Source organism: Gopherus evgoodei, chromosome 9, assembly GCF_007399415.2.
Source record: "Gopherus evgoodei ecotype Sinaloan lineage chromosome 9, rGopEvg1_v1.p, whole genome shotgun sequence".
NCBI classification, from domain to species: domain Eukaryota; kingdom Metazoa; phylum Chordata; order Testudines; family Testudinidae; genus Gopherus; species Gopherus evgoodei.
Window position 1 is genome coordinate 41,808,284 of NC_044330.1, and position 16,179 is coordinate 41,824,462.

At 44.3% G+C, this 16,179-nt stretch overlaps 1 protein-coding gene across 1 annotated transcript in view; it reads right to left on the reverse strand.

The window, feature by feature from the left end:
• Positions 1–16,179, reverse strand: part of CLSTN2 (calsyntenin 2) — a 749,401-nt gene that overhangs the window by 100,399 nt on the left and 632,823 nt on the right. The window contains exons 7-8 of the mRNA XM_030575667.1: positions 4,275–4,523; positions 3,586–3,707 (exon numbers count right to left, since the gene is read on the reverse strand). Of these exons, the coding sequence (XP_030431527.1) occupies positions 3,586–3,707; positions 4,275–4,523 (371 nt within the window). The remainder of the gene's footprint in view (positions 1–3,585; positions 3,708–4,274; positions 4,524–16,179) is intronic.

The following is a 16,179-nucleotide window of genomic DNA, read 5'->3' on the forward strand; positions in this document are numbered from 1 at the left end:
GGATTAAAAAAATCAGTGGTAGTCTGTATTCATTTTTTTAATGTTTCTTAAAAATAACAAGGGTCCCCTTTAGTTTAAAGTCCTACAGTCTTGTCTATTAGTGTTTTGGCACATATACTGCTAAGAGGTTAAATGTGCTCTGCAGGTACAGGCCCAAGGTTATGGACACTTTCAGGTCAGTGGAGGAGTATAGGGTGAATGTTCAGTACCATATGAAAAATTAGCTTTGTGACTCTTCCATTAACTTTAATGGAAGGCATAGGATACATACATACCATACTGAAAAGAACCCCATCAACCTATGAGCAGATTTAGCAGCCTAACCTGCCCACAGCTAACTTTGCAGCTGCTACTGTGTGGAGGTTTCCAAAGCTCCCTGTGTGTTATAACTGTGCCAGCTGCATCATATTCCAAAAGGAGGAAACATTACAAGATTAGTAGCTATGCAATGTCTGACATGGCTACCTGTGCTGTGCCTTTACCTGAGGATGGAGTTTGGGACTCAGTTATGTCTTCCTGCTATAGATATAAATGGAGTACAAGAAATTATATTCAAGATGAAAACGAGCTTCCTTCTGTGATCTTTGCTTCAGAACATCAACCATCTTGTGGGCTAAATAGGGAACATTTAGAATCTGGTATAATGAATCCTATTGCTAGACAACACTAGTGAAAAATAATCCGTGCGCCTCTTGCACCTGAGGTCGCTGGACTCCTCTCAGCTCAAACAAGCACCAAATTGTTGTCACGGTCATGCAGTACCTTATGCCCAATAAAGTATCCTCCCACCGTTTACTTTCAATTAACAGATGCTCTGTGCTGGGCCTACTGTATCAACCTCTGTTTTTTCTTCCTGAACTGTGTACAAGCCATGAAGTCTGCAGCTTTCCACATTACAGTGAGTTCCAGGTTGTGAGAATCTGGTTAATAATCCAAAACAGCCCAGGTTCGATCACGCTAGCACTTAAACTATTCATTTCAAAGACTGAAAGGTCACATACTAGATCCTGACCTAACTGAGCTCAGAGGGCCAGATTTTCAAAGTATTCAGGTGTCTTAAAAAAAAAAAAGCAGAAAGGCACCTAGTGGGATTTTCACCTCAGTATATTAGGCACCTACATTCCATTGAAATTGTCTTTGAAGCGCTTTCCCAGAGTTTCAATGCGCTTGGGTTCAGTAAGAATTTGCAGATTGTGCTGGAAGGCCAGAGGGAATAGCAACAGGGAGTGCGCTTATACGAGAAGTGACCTTTCCTAGTTGCCAAAGCCTCCTGCAGTACGACTGGGACTATAGTAACTAAGGGTCACAGAAACTTAGTCGCCCTAACCATAACAAACGTTCTGTATACTTTACACTTCCCTGCTGAAACAGGGTAAGATCACTAGAAAATATATTGTGGGTATCATCCTACACTAGCAGAGAAAAGAAAAATGAACTAGTTGATCTAATAAGTCTCTGACATTGAATGATTTTTAAGTAATAGGGCCTCCATCCCCTACACACAAATTTTCAGTCCATCTTCAACGTTGGTCAATGCCTGATACTATATGATAATATGGAGGGCATATTTTAAGTATAAAAATGGTTCTCTACTGACATTCAGGCTGATAGTATTTCACTGAGTACTAAATATGGAAAGATAATATGCCAATTACTGGTTTGGATTCCCTTCTAATGGTATCTGCTCCAGCAGAGATCCTTCAACTGAGTGAAGCTCTTCAGCTCTCTCCAGAGACATAACTCACAGCATGGCCATGTTACTCTCAAACTGTCCCTAAGGGCTCTTTCAATTGTCTCTAGATGAAATCCTCCGGCATCTTCAAGATACACGTTAAAGAACTGTAGCTAAATAGCTGGGATGATGTTTAAACTTCAGTTAAAGATGTGAGGCCAATTTGCTCGTGTAAACTGTAATAGCTCCATTGACTCACAGCCTCAGGCCCTTATTCAACCCTTGTTGGACACTGGATAGCAGTTGTATTTATCCAGTTTTGACACTCTGATTTGGCTCCACGTATTGTTCTGAAACAGTAGCACATCATCCCCAAAATCTAAAAGGAAAGGTGTACCAAAGCAACTGGAAGGTGAGCAGCACTCTGCCCTAGGTAGAGGGAGGAAATGTTAGCATCAAAATACGAACCTGGAAAACATATGTTGCCTGCTAATCATCTATGTTAATCACAAGCAAAAGTATGACCGGATATGAAAAAAAGAAAATAATTCAGAGTCCAGTTAAAGACATACATTACTTTTGAATGGAAGAGGGAAAATATAATTGTAAAGTTGTTGCCATTTCTGTATTTCCAAGTGTGTCTAATTTTTAGCCTCATATCTGAAAAAAGCATGGAAATGACAGAGAGAAAGTGGGTGAAGCAAAAAACTAAAATAAAAATCAGACTGTAGTAGAGATGAAAAAGTTTTCTGTCAGACTATTAGACATCTCCCTATCAATGGAGTATTATCCCCCACTGCACATTTTCCAGTGCTTTGTCATGGCTAGGTTACTGGAATCGCATGCTAGTTTACTTATTCAAAGATACTGTTCCTCCCTCTTCAAAAGACAAAAAAAATCTGCTTCAAAACAAGAAAACAAAGCAGCACACAAGGTGATTTTAATTCAGCTTTCCAGCTCAAAATGGTACTGTACACAAGTTTTCAATAAATATCTCTAAAATCTTGAATGCTTATCAAAATTTTTACTATAGCAATTCAGTTTCATGACATTGACTTATAAATATTTCTATAGCATTCAACACAATAGTATCAAACCAAATTATTTTTACAAGACCTTTAAGGTTCACCATTCATTAGTGTAAATTCATCCTTTGAGACATGTTAAGGCTTCTTCATTTCAAGTATTCCAAAACTAACCCTTATCTGGATACCAGAAGTGAAAAAATAAGTGCTATGTCCATTAAATGGGTTCCTGTTACATATATTTGACAATCAGGATTCAGGGCAATCTTCTGGTCCATTTTAACAGGAGAGTAAGGGATCAAACAATTAACACAATTAGTATGGGAACTTTACATTTTGTGCTCAAAAATGTGTTACAAAAACTCAGTTTAAGCAAATATTAGTTTGTAAAAATGTGTGTTTGCATCATCCTTATCTGACTAGAATTAATAATTCTCTGGAAGGCAACCTTTGGCTACTTAATATTTTCTCCACAAAGTGTTCTTCATAATCAAGTGAAATTAAATATAACAGCAACTGAATACAGGAGTCTACAGAGTAGGAAAGACAAGTCAACATGCACCATCAAGTACTTGTCTCCACATCAGCAAAGTGCTTATTGGAAAGGTCTAAATCAGTTCTGTTGTGCAAATAAAAACAGGCTTCTGATGGTGAATGGAGGACTTCTTTAGGAACTATACGTAATGTGTTGCCCCTGTTTGGTTGTCAGCAATGGGGATCAAACCCAGGACCTCTGGATCTAAAATTACAAGCCTCTACCACACCGACTGAGCTCAAAGCCTGCAGCAAACTCTTCAACCTCTATGTGGTTCTTCCTTTAGAGGGGGACAGAGAACCATTCCTTGTAAGTGCAGGTTACATACAGATAATAAAAACGAGCCCAAATACCTGATCCAGCTTCCAGTGGAACTCTGCCGGGCGAAATGTATCAGCCTGGTCAAAATCTTTTCGCAGCAGAAACACCAGACGACAGTTGTGCACATAAAGTGCATAATGGTGTCGATTCATTTCTAAAAATATATAACAAATAAAGAGGCTTAAACCACTGCAGTGTTGTATTTGCTTTGTCTAGCTGAATTTGCTTCAAATACAAATTCTGAATGTATAAGCAATATACACTTCAAACCAAACCAACAGACATAACATTGTACTTTATTTCAGAATTGTACTCCTCGTGAGTTTAGTGAAAACTGCAGGTGCTTAGCACCTTCAAGGATTAGGTCCTATCCATTTAGTTTATGGATTAATTAGGTCAGCAGTTTTCCAATTAATATTTAATCTGATTTCAATTAACACCACTAATTTCCCAAATCTAAATAATGAAAATTTAAAACGAATTCTCCCCATTTTGTCAAACGCTCTCCAAAAATCCTTAGATGAGTTTTGAGAAATGCAAAAGTATGGTCGAAACTTTCACTGAGCTCAGTTACCACCCAACTAAGGAAAGTGTAAAACTTTCAGAGACACAATACTCAAGATTTACGGCTTCCTTTCAAAATATATTAACTGACAGGAAGAAAAACTCCACCCATGCCACCGTGAGCTCTGCCAAAAAGATTTAAAATAAATAGACTCACCTGTCTTGTCAGAGTTGCAAAGAATGGTTTCTTTTTCAGCTCTCAGTCCTGGACTAGGTCCATGTTTCATCCACATAGTGATAGTGAATTGATCGGTTAAATTCTTTGGTACTATTCCATCAGGAATTTTGGCTCCTTGTTTTCCATCAAATTTAAAAATCATGTCATTGTTGTCTATCAGAAGCCCAGCTGTCCAGTTAGTTGCTGCACTAGGAGTGGGTAATAAGTCAATGGCACCCGAGGATGCTCCTGCAGATGACATATAATGATGAGGTAGCGATGAGAAAGCTATTCCGTTAAATTAACTATAGGCCAGATTCAGATACCCTTGCTCCTGATCAGCAACATCTTACTCCATTGACTTCAGAGTCAGAATACCTTTGTACGGTATCAACACACAGTGTACAGAAAGGTGTGTTTTGTTTTTGATGTGGTGTTTTTTTTAATTGATGCTATTAATGAAATCTCTCCCCTAGATATACTGCTCATGCTGAGTACAACTTTACAGGCACTAGAGGGAGATGAATGTCTTAGAAAGGTCTCATTGTTATTTTAAATAGCTTTAACACTATCTTATGTTTCACATCTGGCATTTCAGAAACGACAAGAAGCAAGTATTCTGTGTCCCAGTGGAAAGCTCAAAATCTTCCCTTCCTGCTGGTGTGTGTACATATTCATGGTGATGTGTTGTGATATAAGATTTTATAGGCATGAGTTTGAGATGATTGCATGAATTTCCTTCCATGGACACATCATAGAAATTCACAATGAAGGTAAAATGTTAGTAGTGCTATCTCCAGAAAATAGGTACAGATTCATATCACTGTAGGGTGACCAGACGTCCCATTTTAAAAAATAGACATCCCATGTTTAAGCCCTCCTTGCAGATGTCCTGACTTTTTCCTAAAAACAGGCAAATTGCCCCATATTTTCTGTCTCACCCACACAGTACTAGTGAGTCCTGCTGCTGGCCGGATCCTTGCTCACCAGCCACCTGCGGTGAGTGGGGAGGGGGGGTGTCCAGTGGCAATGATGGCGGTGAGTGTGTAAGGCTGGTGGCGGGGTGAAGATCCAGCGCACAGGGCCAGCCACTCCCCCTGCTGGTCCATCAGCACAGCTCTTGACCAGCAGGGCCTGCCCCCCATCCCCTTTCTGGCTGCAAGCTGCGGTGGGTGGTGAATGCGGGCAGGACCCAGGCGGTGGCCAGTTCCATGTTGCCTCTGCTGCCCACCCACTGGCCTTTTTACATGCTTCCCCTCTCGCTGTCATCTATCTACTTTGCCTCTTCCCCCACCCACCCCACTGCTCCTCCATATCCTCCCCCCAGCAGGGCACATCCTGTATCCAGCACTATGTGGAGAACCAGCCCCCAGTTGAAGCACTGAGCTAACCAACAGCCTGGCCAGCAGGTTCCTTCCTTCTCCCACTACCTCTATCTGGGCCAGTGCCCTGGCAAAGCCCAAGACCCTCCAACCGAGGGCGCTGACCAAGAGGAGCTGAGCCCTGCATGTGCCAAAGCTCCACACAGCGCTGGTATGGGGAAACCTCTCCGTCCCTCAGCTAAGCTCTGGAGTGACTGCAGGGGGAAGGACGGAAGAGAAGCAATTTCCAGCCTCTTCACCCCACAAATCTGCAGGATCCACAGCAGCCCCTGGGCCAGAGCTTAGCACCTTCTTCACCCTTCCCCCCGCCCTGGGTCCTGCCTCCAGCGGGGCACAGGGCTGCTCCATCCCCTGCTGAACCACATCTCTGGCCAGGTTTGCTGAAACTCCTGCAGTCAGGTTTCCTGGGCCCTAGAGCACAATGCAGCCTTAGGACTTAATCCCTTCCTGCCCGTGCTGTAGCCGGAGGTGGCTAGGTTATGTCAGTGGCCAGCAGCAGACTGGAGGAGTTAGCTACCTTTTGAGGGTATGACTACACTTACAATTGTGCAACGCTGGGAGTTACAGCTGTGTTTGTACAGCTGTGTAGGGCCAGCGCTGCAGTGTGGCCACACTGACAGTTACCAGCGTTGCAGTGTGGCCACATTGGCAGCATTTGCAGCACTGTTGGGAGTGGTGCATTGTGGGCAGCTATCCCACAGAGCACCTCGTCCCATTTTGGCGCTGTGGCTTGTGGGAAGGGGACGGAAGGGTGCGGGTCTTTCCGCTTCCTGTTCCAACACCCCGTGGTGCTTTGCTACACATTCCAAGCAGTTTAGCGGCATTGTGAGTCTGCAGCGCCATTTCTGTTACAAATGGAGCCAGAGCTGCTGAGGACTTTGCTGACGAGTGTCGCCAGCACATCACGGTTGGCAGTGGAGCTATTCCTTCAGCTCCAAAGTGACAGTGAGGACTCAGACAATGATATTGATTCACCTGACGCGCAAGACACTAAATTGCTTGTGGCAGTGTCATACTTACAACTGGGAAACAGAAGATTAGGAAGCAGGAAATAGAAATCACTCCTCATCTGAGAGAGCATACAGGCAGACAGACAAAGAACTTAGACACACAATTCCCTCCACCCAGAGTTGAAAAAAATCCTGTTTCCTGATTGGTCCTCTGGTCAGGTGGTTCAGATTACTTCTTTCCAGGTGAAACAGACGTTAACCCTTAGCTATCTGTTTATGACAGGCAGTAACGGACATGCTCAGCACCGTGGAACGCCGCCTTTGGGCTCGGGAAACGAGCACTGAGTGGTGGGATCACATCGTCCTGCAACCCTGGGATGAGTAGCAGTGGTTGCAGAACTTTCGGATGAGAAAAGCCACTTTCATGGGACTGTGTGCTGAGCTCGCCCCTATCCTGCGGCACAGGACACGAGATTGAGAGCTGCCCTGCCAGTGGAGAAGCGGGTGGCTATTGCAATCTGGAAGCTGGCAACTCCAGACAGCTACTGATCGGTGGCGAACCAGTTTGGAGTCGGGAAGTCGACCGTAGGAATAGTGTTGATGCAAGTTTGCACGGCCATTAATCGCACTCTGCTAAGAAGAACTGTGACTCTGGGGAACGTGCAGGACATTGTGGATGGCTTTGCACAAATGGGTTTCCCTAACTGTGGAGGGGCGATGGGACGCATATTCCTATTCTGGCACCACCCCACCTGGCCTCAGAGTACATTAATCGCAAGGGGTATTTCTCTGTGGTTCTCCAAGCGCTTGTGGATCACCGTGGGCGTTTCACTGACATTTACTCAGGATGGCCTGGAAAGGTGCATGATGCACGCATCTTTCGGAACAGTGCCCTGTTCAGGAAGCTGATGGCTGGGACTTTTTTCCCAGACCGCAAGATCACAGTAGGGGACGTCGAAATGCCCATTGTGATCCTTGGAGACCCTGCTTACCTCTTAATGCCATGGCTCATGAAACAGTATACAGGGAAGCTTGACAGGAGCAAGGACTGGTTCAACTACAGGCTGAGCCGGTGCAGAATGACTGTGGAGTGTGTTTTTGGCCGTTTAAAGGTGCGCTGGAGGTGTCTCTATGGGAAGCTAGATTTGGGGGAAAGCAGCATCTCCGCTGTTATATCCGCATGCTGTACCCTCCATAATATTTGTGAAGGGAAGGGTGAAAGATTCAGTGAGGAATGGGCCTCTGAGGTTCGAAGCCTAGAGGCTGAATTTGCACAGCCAGAGAGCAGGGCTACTAGAGAGGCCCAGCAAAGGGCTTCAAGGATTAGGGATGCCTTAAGGGAGCAATTTGAGGCTGAAAGCCAACAGTAATGTTTGGTGCCTTTGCTGTGCCCGTTTTTCCCTTGGGGTACAGTATTTATCACTTTCTTCAATAAAAAATGTTTTATAAGCCAAGAAATCATTTATTCAAAATACAGTACATAAAAGGGCAGGGGGGTAGGGTGGTGGACTGTACATTCAGAGGTTTGAATATGTCCTGCTTGGATTGCTGTTCAATGCTTGCTGCACTTCAGGATTAATATGCTGCATTGTGATGGGGGTTGAGTGCATAGGGTAAGGGTTGTAGTTATCAGGGCTGGTAGGTGATCGTACAGGTGTTGGGGGCAGCTGGGGGTGGTAAGAAACAGGCTGATGGAGAAAAGTGTTTTGTACAAATACTGGGGAACAAGAGAGAGAGCTTTGGGAGGGGTGGGGGTTACCATGGTGCTGATCTGCCTGCATGGCTACGAGAGACTGCAGAGTCAGTTTGGCGAGCCAGGAGGCTTATCAGCTGCTTCGTGCTTTTCTTGGTAGCCAATTCCTTTCTCCTGCTTTGTTTGCGCCTCCACTCATGCATTTTCTCTCTCCATTCCTGCATCTTCTTACTCTCTCTGGCGTACTGATTCATAACTGCTTTGATCAAATCTTTTGATTTTCTAGGATTTTTCCTCAAGTTCTGTAACCGTCGGGCAGGCGGTGATAGTGCTGCATTATTCAAGGTCACTTAAAAAAACATAAATAGAAACATTTAATACACAGAGGCTACATTGTTTATTATCACACAGTGAAGGAGTTTGTAGACTTTTTGTAGCATCATTCCCACATACCTAACATAGCACAAAGAGGCCACGGCAGCGAAGGCATGGCGAGCAATGGGGTGAGTGTTTCTGCGGCGACTTCACCTGGGAAGGGGAACTGCCTGAGGGCTCACTGGGGTTTCTGTGCACTGGGGAAAGCAGAGAGCAGGTACTTTGGGACCTGCACTGGGGAAAGCAGAGAGCAGGGACCTGCACTGAACACTATCCCTACATTCTCAACAGGATTTTCTACTGCCAGATATATCACTGCTGCGTGTTACCTGGCAAGAGAGGGAGGGTCTTCTACAGCAATGAGGATTCCGCCCTAGTCCCTATGCAGCCTGTGTGCAGCAATGGTTCCCCCACCCCTCGCAGCACAGTGGTGCGGACGAGTTAGCCTGACCAGGACAAGGACCACAGTGGCTCTCCCTATAAACTTGCCCAAGCGCATTGCCCACGCTCTGGCTGCAACTTTTCAAGAGATTACCGAGGCCGATTACAGAGACCTGATAGACCAAATCAATGGGCTATTCCACATTTAGGCATGCATGCAGGCAGCCATAACCCCCACCCTCCTCTCCCAAAATATTTCCATCCTAAAAATAAAATCTGCTTACTGGGAACACGCTCCTCTGCTTCTTCTTCACCAACAAGTTCCAGCTGCTGCGACTGGCTAGCTTTCTCCTGGCTTGAGAAGAGCTCCTGGCTGCATGGCTCCTGGGACTCCGTGGTGTCTCCCTCCACCCCAGTAGCCTCACTCTCGGCTTCTTCTACACCCTCCCCCATTTCTCCCTGCTCTGAACTCTCCATCGTGATCCTCGGATTGGCAGTGGGGTCACACTCAAGTATGGTTTCCAGCTCCTTGTAAAAATGGCAGGTCATGGGGGCAGCTCCTGAGTGGCGATTTCCCTCACGGGCTTTGCAATAGGCACTACGCAGCTCCTTTATTTTTACCCTGCACTGCAACGCGTCCCGTTCATGGCCCCTTATCAGCAAGGACTGTGATATCTGCCCATAGGTATCATAATTTCTACGGCTGGGGCGCAGCTGTGATTGCACAGCTTTCTCACCCTAAATACTGATGATGTCCTGCAGCTCGGAAGTGTTCCATGCTGGGGCTCGTTTGGGGCGTGGAGGCATGGTCACTGATTGATTGATTGATTGCACTCCACACCTGGCTGAGCAAACAGGAAGGGGATTTTTAAAATTCCCGGGGCATTTAAAGGGCGGGTCACCTGAGCCCACGGCAGTGGAGTCTGAAACGATGAGCAGAGTGGCTGAAAAGGTATGCTGGGATACCTCCTAATACCCTGGAGGCCAATAAAAGCGCTGTTGGTGTCCACACTTGATGACCAGCGCTGCATCACCAGCGCTGGAATCGCTACACCAGAGGCAGACCAGGTGTACAGCCAGCGCTGCAGCCAGGGAGTTGCAGCGCTGGCTGTGCTTTGCAAGTGTGGACACAGAGTGAGTTGTAGCGCTGTAACCCCATCACCAGCGCTGCAACTCTCCAGTGTAGCCATGGCCTGACACTGTGTGTGCAGGAAGGGACAAGCTGCTTCCAACCACATGAGAGCAGTGGGGGGTGGGTCAGGGGAGTGCAGGGAAGAGATGAACTCTGCAAAGACATAGGCCAAGTCATCCCTTTCCCCACACCCCATCCTCCTCCCCTGCAGCTGGAAGCAGCTCCCATCCTTTTCCTTCTGCAGAGTGAGGAAAGGCTGCTGCTGGCCACATTCTGGTGTGAACCCTGGCAGAAATCTGGAGGGGGGGCATATGACCCTGCATGTCTCCCCCCTGACCCCTCCCCAGTGTCACCTCAGGAGGTGAGAGCATCAAGCAGGGAGGTGTCTGAGAGTATGTGTGTGTGTCACCCGTCCCATGTATATGAGTGAGGGGCAGGGGGGTGTGTTACCCCTCCCTGTGTGAACCCTAAAGATAAGTGGGTAAATAAAAAGAATCCAACAATGTAGTATTTGTTTCTAACAGGGGCTCAGTCAACTTGATGTTAATTTGAACATTTCTATGACTGACTGCCGCTGGACTCGGGAGTAATTTTACCAGGTGTCCCGTATTCAGCATGGGGAAACACAGTCACCCTATATCACTGTAATACTCTTGAAGTCCCATGGTAAAACCCTTAGGCCCCATCTACACCTAAAGTAAATAAGAAAAGTGATGTGTCCAGCTGTGATGCAATTAAGTGGAACTGATCCCCACAATAGCTGCAAGTAGGTTGATAGAAGAATTTTCCCACTGACATAGTGACCAAGTGGCTATACTATACCAACAGAAAGCCCTCTTTCATCACTGTATCAACTATCTACACTACAGTGGCATAGCTGTAGCACTTGTCGTATAGACATACCCTCAGTATTATACAATACATCTTTGATAGCTGTTACCATAAGTACCCTAATGATTGCAGAGAGAGAGAAGGGATGCTCATGACTGAGGTCAATCAGTCGCTTTATAAACAGAGACAGACAGACCTGTCTTCGCTTACAGACAGCCCCCCAACCTGAAACAAATACTCACCAGCAACCACACACCATACAACAAAAACACTAACCCAGGAATCTATCCTTGCAACAAACCCCACTGCCAACTCTGTCCACATATCTATTCAAGTGACATCATCACAGGACCTAATCACATCAGCCACGCCATCAAGGGCTCGTTCACCTGCACATCTACCAATGTGATATATGTCATCATGTGACAGCAATGCCCCTCTACCATGTACATTGGCCAAACCAGACAGTCTCTACTCAAAAGAATAAACGGACACAAATCTGACATCAGGAATCATAACATTCAAAAACCAGCAGGAGAACACTTCAACCTCTCTAATCACTCAGTGACAGACATTAAGGTGGCAATTTTGCAACAGAAAAACTTCAAAAAGAGACTCCAACAAGAAGCTGCTGAACTTGAATTAATATGCAAACTAGATACCATTAACTTAGGTTTGAACAGAGACTGAGAATGGCTCGGTCATTACACTAATTGAATCTATGTCGCCATGTTAAAGTATCCTCACATCTTCGCGTCTACTGTCTGAAATGGGCCATTTTGATTACCACTTCTAAAGTTTCTCCCCTGCTGATAATAGCTTCTCTTAATTACTTAGCTTCTTACAGTTAGTATGGTACTTCTACCTTTTCATGTTCTCTGTATGTATAAATATCTTCTTTCTGTATGTTCCATTCTATGCATCTGATGAAGTGGGCTGTAGCCCATGAAAGCTTATGCTCAAATTTGTTAATCTAAGGTGCCACAAGTACTCCTGTTCTTTTTGCTGATATAGACTAACATGGCTGCTACTCTCAAACACTTAAGTCTTAAGGTCAGAAGGGACCATTATGGTCATCTAGTCTAACCTCCTGCACAATGCAGGCCACAGAATCTCACCCACCCACTCCTGTAACAAATCCCTAACCTATGTCTGAGTTATTTTGAAGTCCTCAAATCATGGTTTAAAGACCTCAAGGTGCAGAGAATCCTCCAGCAAGTGACCCGTGCCCCATGCTGCAAAGGAAGGTGAAAAACCTCCAGGGTCTCTGCCAATCTTCCCTGGAGGAAAATTCCTTCCCGACCCCAAATATGGCGATCAGTTAAACCCTGAGCATGTGGGCAGACACATACCCAGGAAAGAATTCTCTGTAGTAACTCAAATCCCACCCCATCTAACATCTCATCACAGACCATTGGGCCTATTTACCTGCTAATAATCAAAGATCAATTAATTGCCAAAATTAGGCTATCCCATCACACCATCCCCTCCATAAACTTATCAAGCTTAGTCTTGAAGCCAGATATGTCTTTTTCCCCCAAACTACTCCCCTTGGAAAGCTGTTCCAGAACTTCACTCCTCTAATGGTTAGACACCTTCGTCTAATTTCAAGTCTAAACTTCCTAGTGTCCAGTTTATATCCATTTGTTCTTTTGTCCACACTGGTACTAAGCTTAAATAATTCCTCCCCCTCCCTGATATTTATCCCTCTGATATAGTTATAAACAGCAATTATATCTCCCCTCAGCCTTCTTTTGGTTAGGCTAAACAAGCCAACCTCTTTCAGTCTCCTAAGACAGATTTTCCATTCCACGGATCATCCTAGTAGCCCTTCTCTGAACCTGTTCCAGTTTGAATTCATCCTTCTTAAACATGGGAGACCAGAACTGCACACAGTATTCCATATGAGGTCTCACCAGTGCCTTGTATAACGGTACTAACACCGCCTTCTCTTTACTGGAAATACCTCCCCTGATGCATCCTAAAACTGCATTAGCTTTTTTAATGGCCTTATCACATTGGCGGCTCATAGTCATCATGTGATCAACCAATACTCTATGGTCTTTCTCCTCCTCGGTTATTTCCAACAGATGTGTCCCAAATTTATAACCAAAATTCTTGTTATTAATCCCTAAATGCATGACCTTGCACTTTTCACTATTAAATTTCATCCTATTACTATTACTCCAGTTTACAAGGACATCCAGATCTTCTTGTATGATATCGCCGTCCTTCTCTGTGTTAGCAATACCTCCCAGCTTTGTGTTATCCACAAACTTTATTAGCACATTCCCATTTTTTGTGCCAAGCTCAGTAATAAAAAGATTAAATAAGATTGGTCCCAAAACCAATCCTTGAGGAACTCCACTAGTAACCTCCCTCCAGCCTGACAGTTCACCTTTCAGTATGACACCTTTCAGTCTGACTCTGACACCTAGAGGAGAAACACCCTAACCTCTAGCGTTGCATTCGGTGTTTAGCTGTATGTGGGGACTGTATCCTAACCAACATTTTTGTTATCTAATTACCATACTGTAATAATCAACATGCAGCTTCGTGATGGCATTTGTCACTTTTAAAAACTCTGAAGTTCTTGGATATTTCCCCCACCCTTATGTTATTTCTAACAGGTTCTCTTTTTTTAAAAAAAAATCTCATTTAAAAGTCATTTCCAAGTGGCAGCATCATCAAACCTAAAAATATATATGTGGAAGCTGTGCACAAGGACAAACTGTGTTTGTTTTATAAGCACTAATTGTGGATAACACACCAGGTTGCATTGCCTAATACACAGATGTTATCTATTGGAAAACATCAAATTCAATTTATCCAGATGGCACAATCTATAATAAACTTTGTAAATTTGTTTTTTTATTGCTCAAGCTACTTAAAAAATATTTTACTTGCACACAGCACAAGTAACACTGTCTTTTTCTAAAGGAATCAGCCTTTGTTTTATGCATTCTTTTAAAACTTATAGGGCACAGAAGTATTTTGCAAAAACTGTGTATTAAAGAAAAATAGGTTGTTAAACTAAAACAGATTTGTACTAAATAATTTATGGGATCATGGAGAAACATTTCTCTCTCTTTATTAATCTTGCACCATGGTCAGAGGCAGCAATAAACATTTAGTAGGGCAATCATGCTAAGATCTAATTTTTCAGTTAGAGTGAAACTGTGAGAAAGCTCCCAAATGAACAAATACACTTCCTAAATAGCTTACTAAGGCTCCAGTTCAGCAAGGTACTTAAACTGGAGCCTAACTTTAAGTGTCTGATAGCACTGTAGATTAAAGTCAGACTCCTGCTTAAGGACCTTGGTGAATCAGGCCCCAAACTGACAGGTTCCTACTCAATCCCCACATAATTGTGTGGAAATTTACTTCAAAAACCATGTTGGATTTGGATGTTCAATATGCAGCGTCTCATGGAGTTTTGGCACAGTTTATACAGGGCCCCTGCTAAGTAACTATTGGACCCACATTCCTGAGCTGTTCCCTTTTTCAGTATGAGATATTTAATTTTCAACAATGACTTTGTCAGTAGCCTGAAATCACCCGATTTTACTGTTACCATAGAGAATATAAAACATGACTGGTAATATGACTTTATATGCAAATTCATTTGTAATTACCATTTGAAGTGCTTCCTTTTTGCATTTAATTTTTATTTCTGTATTAGAGAAAACAAGTCAAAGGCATAAAATTTTAACTATTTGGGAGTAAATCCTGTCTGTGCTTATGCAACCATGTCAGGGATAGCGAGTCAAATAAGGAGGACAAAGTCAACATGCAGGTAAGAATATACCTGCTGAAGGGACACAGCTGCAATCCTGTCACATTGTTTTTGAGAGTATTAGCAACTGCCCTCTGCTACAGCAACAGGATGCTCACCGTAACTACAGTGTGTGAGGTGGGGAAAAAAAGGGGGCTTGGCTCCCTCAAAACAGCATAAAGTATGTTATCATCTATTACAAGAGCTAGCAGCTTCCAAAAGAATCACAAAGCACTTTGTTTCACAAGGCAACAGCAGCAGACAACTGCTCACTGAAGCAGGGCTCCCCAGAGGATTCAGGGGGCCTGGGGCAAAGCAATTTCTGGGCCCCTTCCATAAAAAAAGTTGCAATATTATAGAATACTATACATGGGGGCCCTTTCAGGCCCTGGGGCAAATAGCCCCACTTGCCCCCCCCCAGGTGGCCCTGCACTGAATCACCTCAACATTCTGCTCAGGGTATCTTTTGTATCAGATTTACCTCAGAGAGCCCACAATGAACTGCTGCCTAGGGTTTCGCAAGATTTTATATGAACCTTTTAAATACTTTTTGCTGTTTTTCTGTGGGGGGAGACAGTGGTATTTCATTGATTAAAAATAGATGTAGATGGTTTCACACTATGCAAATGTCAAGAGATGTCATTCTTCCCTTTATTAATGCTGCTTAGAGGCCTAATTCCCTCCTCTGGTGTCCATAGATCTCGTTGACTTTAGTGGGTGCTGCACAAGAGCTACAGAGTTTAAGGCCAGAAAGAACAGCAGATCATCAAGTCTGACCTCCTGCATCTCACAGGCCTCCCACAGCACCCACACATTAAGCCCAATATTGGAAATTAAACCATAGTGTTACAGCCCACAGGAGATTAGACTATTATGTGCCACAGGCAGAGAATAGGAGGGACCAATGTACACCAGTGCCGGGCAGAAAAATGATTAAGTGAGAAACATCCAGTTAATCTGGGCAAGTCACTCACACGCAGCAGAGGATGGTTAAAAAAAAAAAAAAAAAAAAAAAGGCAAGGCCACTTGCCAATATGACCTGGGGGAAAACTCCTTTCTGACTCCACATATGGTGATCAGTTGGACCCTGAGCACATGTGCAAGAACCAGCCAGCCAGGCATTTGAGACAGAGAATGCTCGGTGCCCTCTCCAAAGTCTTATCTTCAGCTGTGGCCATTCCTTATGCTTCAGAGGAAGGAGATTAAAACAAATAAAAACAGAATACATTTGGGGTATATGTGTGGCAGTGGGGAGTCCCTTCCTGACTCCTGCAGGTGACCAGCTTAAGTTCCTAAAAGCCCATGCTTCAGGGTTTCAAATATAAACCAGAAGGGAGCCCCAGGGCTGTTGGGCCTTGCCTCTTAGCATCACAAGCAACCTCGGCA